This window comes from Lepidochelys olivacea (assembly GCF_965140295.1).
Source record: "Lepidochelys olivacea isolate rLepOli2 genome assembly, chromosome: 6".
In the NCBI taxonomy this organism is placed as follows: domain Eukaryota; kingdom Metazoa; phylum Chordata; order Testudines; family Cheloniidae; genus Lepidochelys; species Lepidochelys olivacea.
In genome coordinates, this window is record NC_140416.1 from 5,487,645 (window position 1) to 5,497,754 (window position 10,110).

Genomic DNA, 10,110 nt, shown 5'->3' on the forward strand with positions numbered 1-10,110 from the left:
AGAATTATACCATCTTGCACTGCACAGGGATCTGTACAATCCAAGCTCATTAATATAGGTCGCTTCCCCCTCGATGTGGAAAAGATTTGCACCATGCCTTTGATAGCTGAGCTGAGATTTTCCCCACTCACTTCACTGAAAAACACACGGGTTATGATAAAATATAAAACAAGTTTATTAACTACAGAGAGATAGATTTTAAGTGATAGCAAACAGATCAAAGTAGATTACCTTGTAAATAAACAAAATCGCAAACTAAATCTTATACAAACTAGATTGGATTTGAATCAGCAATATCTCACCCTGTCTGATGATACAAGCAGGCTTACAGATTCTTGAGGCACAAGCTGCACCTGCCTTGCAGCTTGGATTCCCCTCCCCCATTCAGAGTCCTTTGTCTTCCAGAGCTTCTTTCAGGTGTTGAGTTGTGGGGGAGTGAAGACCAAGTCATGATGTCACTCCTCATCATTTATAGGTTCTTCCAGCTTGCCGGAAAGTCTATGCATGTGACATGGGGAGTCTGCTGCATTGGCCAAACATTCTCCATTGCCTACGTGCTCCCTCCGAGGAAACTTCCTTATACAGAGTTCCTGTGCTAGTGGATTCTTCCCTGGATGGGTGTTGATGACAGCAGTTAACACTGTCTGGCTACTCCATCGTTGTACCTGAAAGGCTAGTTGTGGGTGTTTTCAACTTCACAACATCTTTCAGTAACACATACAATGACACATACAATCCAACAGGATATTAATGTTTGACAGATCAAGACTTTTAGAAGGATACCTCACAAGGCATGCATTGTACAAAACATATTAAAATTATAGGACAGTGGTGAATATGGGGGTGCCAGGGTGTCACAGGGATAATGATACTGCCCTCTCTTGTAAAGTGACCTGAGATTTACAAATGAAAATAACAGCTAGGAATTATTATTACTATCATAATAAAAATCTTGGTCTTGCCAGGCCTGGAGTCTTCAAAACTCATGAAATATATCCTAAAAAAAAATTCATAAAATTGGTTTAAAAATCAGGAGAGATCTCTGTATAAACAGCCCTCATGCCCCATACCAGAGGTGGCTGCATCTCAGATTCAGGTGCAGGATCCTATAGAAACAGCTCCCACACTCCACCTCAGAGGTGGCTGCATCTCAGCAATGGGTGAGGTATCCCTGTATAGACAGCCCCGCACCCCACTCCGAGGTGGCTACATCTTAGCATCAGGTGAGGGATCCTGTATAAACAGCCCTGCACCACACCTAAGAGGCAGCTGCATCTTAGGGTTAGGTAAGGGATCCCTATATAAACAGTCCCCACACTCCACCCCAGAAACAGCTGCAGGGTGAGGGATCCATGCAAAACAATACAAACAGAAACACCAGCAAGGAGCGCTTAGAGCCTCACAAGCTTGTCCGATAATGTGGTCTCACATTATTCATAACTGGGGCCCTCCCAAATTCACGGCCATGAAAAACATGTCATGGACCGTGAAATCTGGTCCCCCCCTGAAATCTGTATGGTATACAGTAAAAGCACACAAAATACCAGATTTTAGGGAGGGAGACCAGTGTTTCTCAAATTGGGGGCCTGATCCACAGGGCGTTGCAGGTGGGGGGGGTCACGGTATTGAGACCCTTATTTCTGTGCTACCTTCAGAGCTAGGTGGCCAGAGAGCGGCGGCTGTTGACCAGGTGCCCAGCTCTGAAGGCAGTGCCCTGCCAGCAGCAGCGCAGAACGAAGGGTGGCAAAACCATACCATGCCACCCTGACTCCTGAACTGCTGCCTTCAGAGCTGGGCGGCCGGAGAGCGGCGGCTGTTGACTGAGGGCCCGGCTCTGCAGGCAGCAGTGCAGACGGAAGGGGGCAATACCAGACCAGGCCACCCTGACTTCTGCGCTGCTGCTGGCCGCGGCGCTGCCTTCAGAGCCGGGTTCCCGGCCAGCAGCCGCTGCTCTCCAGCTCCCAGTTCTGAAGGCAGAGCTGCCACCAGCAGCACAAAAGTAAGGGTATCGGTACCGCAACCGCCTCCCCCCCCAACACACAATAACTTTGGGCCCCCCGCTCCTTTTTGGGTCAGGATCCCTACAACACCATGAAATTTCAGATTTAAATATCTGAAATAATGAAATTTACTATTTTAAAAATCCTATGACTGTGAAATTGACCAAAATGGACTGTGAATTTGGTAGGGCCCTACTCATAATTTCTCCTCTTGTATCTGGATAGCACAGGTGTAAGGAAGCTCTGTTACATACTCTCGGCCCATTGAACGTCTTAACTACAGAGGGTTATTGTGTATATTCATCACCTTTCCTGGATCTCTTTTGTCACCATCTGCATGTCTCACATCGTTGTGTGGTAGTTTTGAGGAGTCTTCTGCCTATATAAGAATTGAAGCAGTGGGTCAGGACTCCTGGGCTCTAACTTCTATCGGCAGGTCTGGGGGGAAAGGAGTGGGGTCCAGTGGGTTAGTGTGGGGTCTGGGAGTCAGGACTCCCGGGTTCTCCTATCCCTAGCTCTCCGGGGAAGGGAGTGGGGCCTAGGGGGGTCCCGTGCGAGCTAACCACTGTAGAGAGGCGGGGGGATCGGAAGTGCCTCTAACCAGCGGTGTCTCCGCAAGGCCCGGAGAAGAACGGGTTAAACCCACCGCTCTCCTGAACCTTCCGCTTCCCAGGGAGCTGCCAGCCGCGGGGCCGGAGCAGCGCCGGGACCTTCCTGTCCAGCCCCCCCGGAGCCCGGCTCCTGGCCCCGCCGGGTGTGCGCAGGGCTGCGTGCCCGGCTCGGGGGGCCGCAGCAGCGGCAGGAAATCGCTGCCCGGAGGGGACCCGAGCCCAGCCCAGCCCAGCTTGGTTGAGCAGCCCGGGTCTCCCCCACGATCCCCGGCCCGGATCCCGCCTCCCCCCAGCAGAGCGCGGGGCCGGGGTTCAAGCCCGGGCGCGTTCTCTGTCCCGGGGGGGGATTTCACCGAGCAGCGCTCCCCGGCCCGGGCGCGATCCCCCGCATGGAGCCAGGGGAAGAGCCGAGGGTCCCGGATCTCCCGGGCGCCCAGGAACGGGGGACCCCCAGAGGCGCCCCCCCAGGTGAGGAACGAGCCACACCGGCTGGGAGTGAGGGGGGAAGCTGGGGTCCCAGCCAAGCCAGCGGGAGCCCCCCCACCCCCAGTTCTGTCTCCACTCGCTCAGTAGCGCCCCCAGCCGGCGCCAAGGAGTGTCCCTATTTCTGGCCCTTCTCCCCAGGGGACAAGGGCACCATCTCTTGAGAGCGTTTGGCTTCCAGGCCCCACGGGAGTCCTCTTGGCTTCTGGAGATCTAGCCAGCTGCAGGCTCCTTCATTTAGCCTTGGCCAGGTGATCCGGCCGCTCGCCACCCATAGGGGTTTTCCTCGGGTGCTCAGCCTGGCTGGTAACCTCCCCACTTCGCAGGGAGGATGCTGGCTAAGCCCTTGAGCGCCCTTAGTCCCCTGCTGCCTTCCCACGATCCCCATGTGCCCAGAAGGCCAGACGGCGTCTCCCACGGTGCTCTGGGAAAGAATCACACAGCAAGCTCAGCTGAGTGTAGCACAAAGCATTGTGGGATGTGCCCCCCAGAAGCCCTGGCATTGCAGCCCACCTGCAGGGGGAAAGGCAGCACCAGAGGGTGCAGTGACTTGGGGGGCTGCTCACACTGGAGCAGACATACCCCCACTCATCCCCCACATCGCTGCCTCGATAACTAGACTTGGTGGCCTTGGTCTGGATGGGGGCACTAGATAAACTGGGCCAGGGGAGTATTCGGAAAGGCTTGTGGCAGGCTGATTAGTGTCATGGACTGGAAAATCAGAGGGACCATCCATAGATCCCTAGATGGTTTGCCAAAAGTAACCCCAATGGTTGTCCAGCCTGCCCTTCCTGCGTAGCCCAGGCTGGAGAGCATCACCATGGGACTCTCATAGAGGTGGGCTCCTTTCCCCTGTTTTACAGATGGGAAAACTGAGGTACAGAGAGGGAAATGGACTGCCCAAGGCCTCCCAGTAGCAGAGCCAGGAATAGAACCCAGGACTCCTAGTGTTCTATCCAGTAGCCACACTGTCTCCCTAAAGAAAGACAACCCAGTCTCCATGTAATGGAAAATCCATCACATCCCTTGGTAAGGCTGGTCCACTGACTAAATCCCCTCACTGTTAAGAATCAATATCTTATTTCCAGTTTGAATTACTCCAGCTTCAATTCCCAGCTGTTGGGTCTCGTTCTCCCTTTGTCCAGTAGATTAAAAAGCTCTCCTGTCTCAAAGATACCAGAGAGAGCTGTATCCTGGGAAGGAGTGACTCTGAAAAGGACTAGGGGAGGGGGTAATGATAGACAGCTCATCTTCACTTGGTTCCCAGACATGCTGTAGTGAAGCGAGCTAATATGATCCTTGGGTGTATGAGCTAGGGAATGAGGACGTGATATTAGCTCTGTATACAGCACTGGTGATGCCATTACTGTCCAGTTCTTGGGTCCACACTTCAAGAAGGATGTTGATAAATTAGAGAGGGGTGAAAGAAAAGCCACAAGAATGATTAAAGGATTAGACAACCTGCCTTAGAATGACAGACTCCAGGAGATCAATCTATTGAGCTTAATAAAGGGAAGCTTAAGGGGTGATTTGAGCACAGTCTGTAACTACATATGTGGGGAACAAACTTTTAGTAGTGGGCTCTTCAGTCTAGCAGACAAAGATCTAACAGGACCCAAAGGCTAGAATTTGAAGCTAGACAAATTCATACTGGAAACAAGGTGAAAATGTTTGATGGTGAGGGCAATTTACCATTGTAACAACTGACGAAGGATTATAGTGGATTCTCTATCAGGGGCAATTTGAAAAATCAAGATTGGGTGGGGTTGTTTTTTTTAGAAGACCTGCTCTCGTTCAAACAGGAATTATCAGGGGGGGCGTTCTCTGGCCTGTGTTGCACAGGACGTCAGACTAGATGGTCCCTCCTGGCCCTAGATTCTATGATATTGTCTTCCAGTGACCGTGATCAAGTCACTTCCATTTCTTTGTTTGCTATAAGGCAGGTTATCCAGAACGGACAAATCATTCTTGTTGCTCTTCTCTGAGCCTTCTCCAATTTGTTAACACCTTTTTTGAAGTTGTGGACACCAGAACTAGACCCAGGTTTTGGACGATTGGATACTATAAACTGCCATGTGATAAGGGAGGATTCATAGATTAGGATGAGTAGACACAACACTTAGGTTAGGTGACTTTCTCCCTTCCCCAGTCCTTCATAACCAGATTAAACTTTTCAGACATATTAATAGGTGAATGCCAAATTCCTTTGCTGGCCCCTCATCTCCCCTCTGGGAAGGATTTGAGGGGGGTTTTGCTTCCTGCCCATCGGGTTTTCTGTTTGGTGACAAACCCCTTTGCTGCCCCCTTTCTCCCTGTCACGGGGAACTGGATTTTCTCTTTCTCCCAGCAGGTGTCAGGAAGGAGGAGGAGAATCCCCAGCAGGAGCCACACAGGCCTTCGCAGAGCCCCGAGCAGGGAGAGGCCAACAGGGTGGGATGGCAGGGGGAAGAACTCCAAGGGGTGGAAAATGGATTTGGGCTTCTCAGTAGCATGTCTGTACCCCAGAGATTGACCATCTGTGGGCAATGTGGGAAGAGCTTTAGCCAGTATTCGGACCTTATTAAGCACCAGCGGATCCACACGGGGGAGAGACCTTACAGCTGCTCCCAGTGCGGGAAGAGCTTCAGCCAGAGCTCCCACCTCACCAAGCATCAGCGGATCCACACGGGTGAGAGACCCTACAAATGCCCTGACTGCGGGAAGGGCTTCAACGACAGCTCCTACCTCCTGCAGCACCGCCGCACCCACACGGGCGAGCGGCCTTATGAATGCCCGGACTGCGGGAAAAGCTTCGGAGACAAGTCAGGCCTTACCCGGCACCAGAAGGTGCATCACGGCGAGAGACCCTACAAATGCCCTGACTGCGGGAAGAGCTTCAGCGACAGCTCCTACCTCATCCAGCACCAGCGCATCCACACGGGCGAGCGGCCCTACAAATGCACCGAGTGCGGGAAGAGCTTCAGCCGGAACTCGCACCTGGTCCAGCACCAGCGGGTCCACACAGGGGAACGCCCCTACAAATGCGCTGATTGCGGGATGAGCTTCAGCCACAGCTCCACCCTGATCGGGCACCAGAGGACCCACCGTGGCGATAAGCCCTACAAATGCCCCCAGTGCAGGAAGAGCTTCCGGCACAAGTCAACCCTGGTGAAGCACCAGCGGACCCACACCGGGGAGCGGCCCTACAGCTGCCCCAAGTGTGGGAAGAGCTTCAGCTGGGGCTCGGCTTTCATCAAACACCAGCGCACACACACCGGGGAGCGGCCCTACCAATGCACCCAGTGTGGGAAGGGCTTTGGGGACAGCTCAGCCCTGATCCAGCACCAGCGCACCCACACCGGTGAGCGGCCCTACAAGTGCCTCGAGTGCGGGAAGGGCTTTGGCGACAGCTCCACCCTGGATCAGCACCAGCGCACCCATTTGGCAGAGAAACCCTACAAATGCCCAGAGTGCGGGAGGAGCTTCATCCTCAGCTCCCACCTTGTCCGGCACCAGAGGGTCCATGTGGCCTAGAGTCTCCATGCGAGGACAGTTCTATTAACTGTTCACACCTCTTTAGGAACCTTAGAAACCAGGCCTCCTGAGAGACCAGAGACCAGGCCTCTTTAGGGACCAGGCCTCCTTAGAAACCAAGGAACTTGGAGACCTGGGACCAGGCCTCCTTAGAAACCAAGGACCTTGGAGACCTGGGACCAGGCCTCCTTAGAGACCAGAGACCAGGCCTCTTTGGGGAGCAGGCCTCCTTAGAGACCAAGGGCCTTGGAGACCTGGGACCAGGCCTCTTTAGGGAGAAGGAAGCAAGCTCCTTAGGAATCACATCAGCCCAGAGACCTGACATAGTTTTTCCCCTGGGGCGAGGCACAGCCCGTCCGACTCCAGACTAGTGATGTACCACGTAGGCATTGCGATATGGGTGCAGTGTGTGTATGGGTGGAAGGGGGGGACGGGAATGACTGAGGGGCCCACAGGTGGAAATTAGTTGAAGTGGGGAAGGAAGTGAATGTGGGGGTCCCTTCTGCCCCAATCAAGATGGGGCTATTAGAAATGCTTAGAGGCCACAAGGCAGGGTTCTCAGCCTGGGATCGCTGCCCCTCAAAGGGGGTCATGGTAACCCTACCCTTTTCTTGTTGCTAAGAGGGAGGGTTCCTGGCTATATGGCAGTGGGATCCTGGTAGGGAAAAGGTGAGAATCCCCACAGTAGTGAGGTAGTGATCTCTGAAGGACATGGGGCCTTTTGTCTGTGCCCGCTCCTGGGTGGGGTGGGGGAGACCTGTTCCTTCGTTCCCCTGGAACTCCACAGCTCTGGACCTCACTCTTTGCTCCTTTCCTCTCCCAGGGGAAGGGAAGTATTGGGAGCCATGGGGAGGGGTACGTGAGGCTGCTGGAAACTGGAGGGGGCTGCTCTCAGAGGCCAGACAGACGTATGCTCCCAGATGGCTGGGCGGGGAGTGAGGGAGCGTCTAATCTCCTTCCTGGTGGCGTCTCCAGTGCCTGTCTCCTCTCTCCACGGTGCACAGACCTGCTAGCTCAGGAGCCCAGTGGCACCTGGGGAACGTCTGTTCCTGAGCTTGGGGCAGCTGGCATCCCGCCAGCCCCACCCTTGGCTCTCGGTTCCCAGCAGGCACCTGGATCCCACCCCCCGCCTGGTTTTGATGATGATCCAGTCTGCTGTTGTGTTAGTCAACTGTATCTGTTGGAAATAAACTTCCCCACCGGGATCTGCCTCCCCCCATCTCCGTGCTGAGGGCCCTGTCTCAGAGCTCAGCGTGGCCTTGGACATGTTGTTCTCGCCTGCAGGGAAGCTCAGAAGCTGGCTTGGGCTCCCAGTTATCACGATTTGCCGCTCTGATCCTGACGTAAACCCCAGCAGAACGCTGTCTCGTCTTGCTCAGTATCATCTTCATGGTAGGTGTGGCTCTCAGTTCCCTCCTGCCTTGCCTGACCCCTGGCAGGAGCCCTCCCCTCCCCTCCCCCAGCCTTTCTCTGAGTGCTCAGAGAGTCATAGAGATGTAGGGCTGGAAGGGTCTTCGAGAGGTCATCAGGTCCAGCCCCCGGTGCAAAGGCAGGTCCGAGTAACCCTAGACCACCCCTGAAAGGTTTTTGTCCAACCTGTTCTTAAAAACCTGCAATATTGCAGCTTCCACAACCTCCCTAGGAAACCTCTGACCTATCCTACATCTCCCTTGCTGCAGATTAAGCCCATTGCTTCTGGTCCTGCCTTCAGTGGACAGGGCGAACAATTGATCACTGTCCTCTTTGTAACAGCCCTGAACATATTTGAAGGCTGTTATCAGGTCCCCCTTCAGCCTTCTTTTCTCAAGACTAAACATGCCTGGTTTTTTTTAACCTTTCTTCATAGGTTCTCTAAAGCTTTTTATTATTTTTGTTCCTCTCCTCTGGACATTCCAGTTTGTCCACATCTTTCTTAAAGCTCGGTGCCCAGAATTGGGCACACTTCTCCAGCTGAGGCCTGGGCTGAGTGCCGTTGGACCAGCCCCTGAGAAATGATCACAGAAGGGATGCCTTACCCATTGCTCCCACTCAACTCTCATTTCCGACTGCCACCGAACCCTCCTGGCTTCAACCTTCATGAACCCAACGTTCCATCTGCCACAACTGCCATGGAACCTTCATGAACCCAATGTTCCATCTGCTACAACTTCCATGGAACCTTCATGAATCCAATGTTCCATCCACCATAATTGCCATGGAACCTTCATAAAGCCAATGTTCCATCTGCCTCAGCTTCCATAGAACCCTCCTGGGCTCAACAATTCATCTGCCATGGAACTTTCTGGGCACCCCTATATTCATCAACAACCTTTTCCCATCTCGTGACCTACATCCTCATTGCAGGGGCAGAGTCTGTATTGGCCCCATGTACGTCATCTTGCAAAGAAACAGCCAAGCCCTCACCTGTGTGTCTAATGCAGATGGCAGCAACCTCAAGCTGGTCACCTGCTGGCCCTATGGGATTCCCCCACCAATACTCCACCAACTGATGCATTTTCCCCTGGGAGAGTTTAGAATCCATCACCCCCTATCTGCCTCCAGAAGTCTATAAGTTCTTTAGAGTGGGGACTGTCTTTTTGTTCTGTGTTTGTACAGCACCTGGTGTAGTGAGGTCCTGCCCCTTAACTGAGGCTCCGAGGCTCTGCTGTAATACACTTAACAAATAATTCAAAGGGGTTTGGTCCATGACTGGATAACTATCTATCCAACTACTCCAGTCCTTCTTGCTTCTGAGAGCTTTTTTCCTAATGCCTGGGAAGATAAACCCACCGATGCCCCCCAACACACCCTGGGCTCTGAGCTGTTCCCATGTGAGCTCCAATTTATAGTACAAACTTCCTTTCCACTGAATGCATCCGATGAAGTGAGCTGTAGACTAACACGGCTGCTACTCTGAAACCTTTTGTAACACTTGCTCAACATGGGTCTACAGCTGCCCAAGGGTGGCCTATTGTCCTGCATCCCAGAGAGCCTCCCCACACAGGGAAGGGCTTGACACTTGCTGAAGGACCATCCAGGACACAGCAATCTGCAGCTACCAACTCTGAATGTCTGTTAACTACTGGCCCTATGGAGCATGGGGGCACAAGTAATCCAGATGTGCAGGGGAAGGAGAGGGCAAGAGGGACCCTCACCAGCCTGAAACACGGACAAACTCCCAGCTGGGGCCAGCTCAGAGCAGGGGACTGGGAATGCTTTGTGCTTGTTTTCAAAGCTCTGTAACTCTCAAGGGCTTTAATAGTAAAGTCACTGGCGTTAGGAAACCCCTTTGCTCAGCTCGTGTTTTTTGCTTTCTGTAAGGGTCCGTGACCGTCCCTCCCCATCAGTCTCAGAGGGAGGCCATGCCCCTGCATTAGCGCGTCTGAAAGGGGGAACTAGCATTCTCAAGGCTCTGACTCTTTGGGCAGGGCAGGGCAACAAACCGTCTATAATGACAGGGTTCAGAGTAGCAGCCGTGTCAGTCTGTATCCACAAAAAGAAAAGGAGTACTTGTGGCACCTTAG

The 10,110-nt window shown here is 53.3% G+C and overlaps 1 protein-coding gene across 4 annotated transcripts; it reads left to right on the plus strand.

Annotated features, from left to right (window-relative positions):
- The first annotated feature begins 2,645 nt into the window (after nucleotides 1-2,645).
- LOC311522472 (uncharacterized protein) lies at nucleotides 2,646-9,870 on the plus strand. Of its 4 annotated transcripts, none has more exons than XM_084631851.1 (3): nucleotides 2,654-3,079; nucleotides 3,958-4,123; nucleotides 5,442-9,870. In XM_084631851.1, exon 3 carries the CDS (start codon nucleotides 5,585-5,587, stop codon nucleotides 6,605-6,607), a length of 1,023 nt encoding a protein of 340 aa, XP_084487977.1. In that variant the 5' UTR covers nucleotides 2,654-3,079; nucleotides 3,958-4,123; nucleotides 5,442-5,584; the 3' UTR covers nucleotides 6,608-9,870. The 4 variants fall into 4 exon arrangements, with proteins under 4 accessions (XP_084487974.1, XP_084487975.1, XP_084487977.1 ...); XM_084631850.1 differs by having other exon boundaries at nucleotides 5,445-9,870; XM_084631848.1 differs by lacking the exon at nucleotides 3,958-4,123 and having other exon boundaries at nucleotides 2,646-3,079.
- Nucleotides 9,871-10,110: the final 240 nt, after the last annotated feature.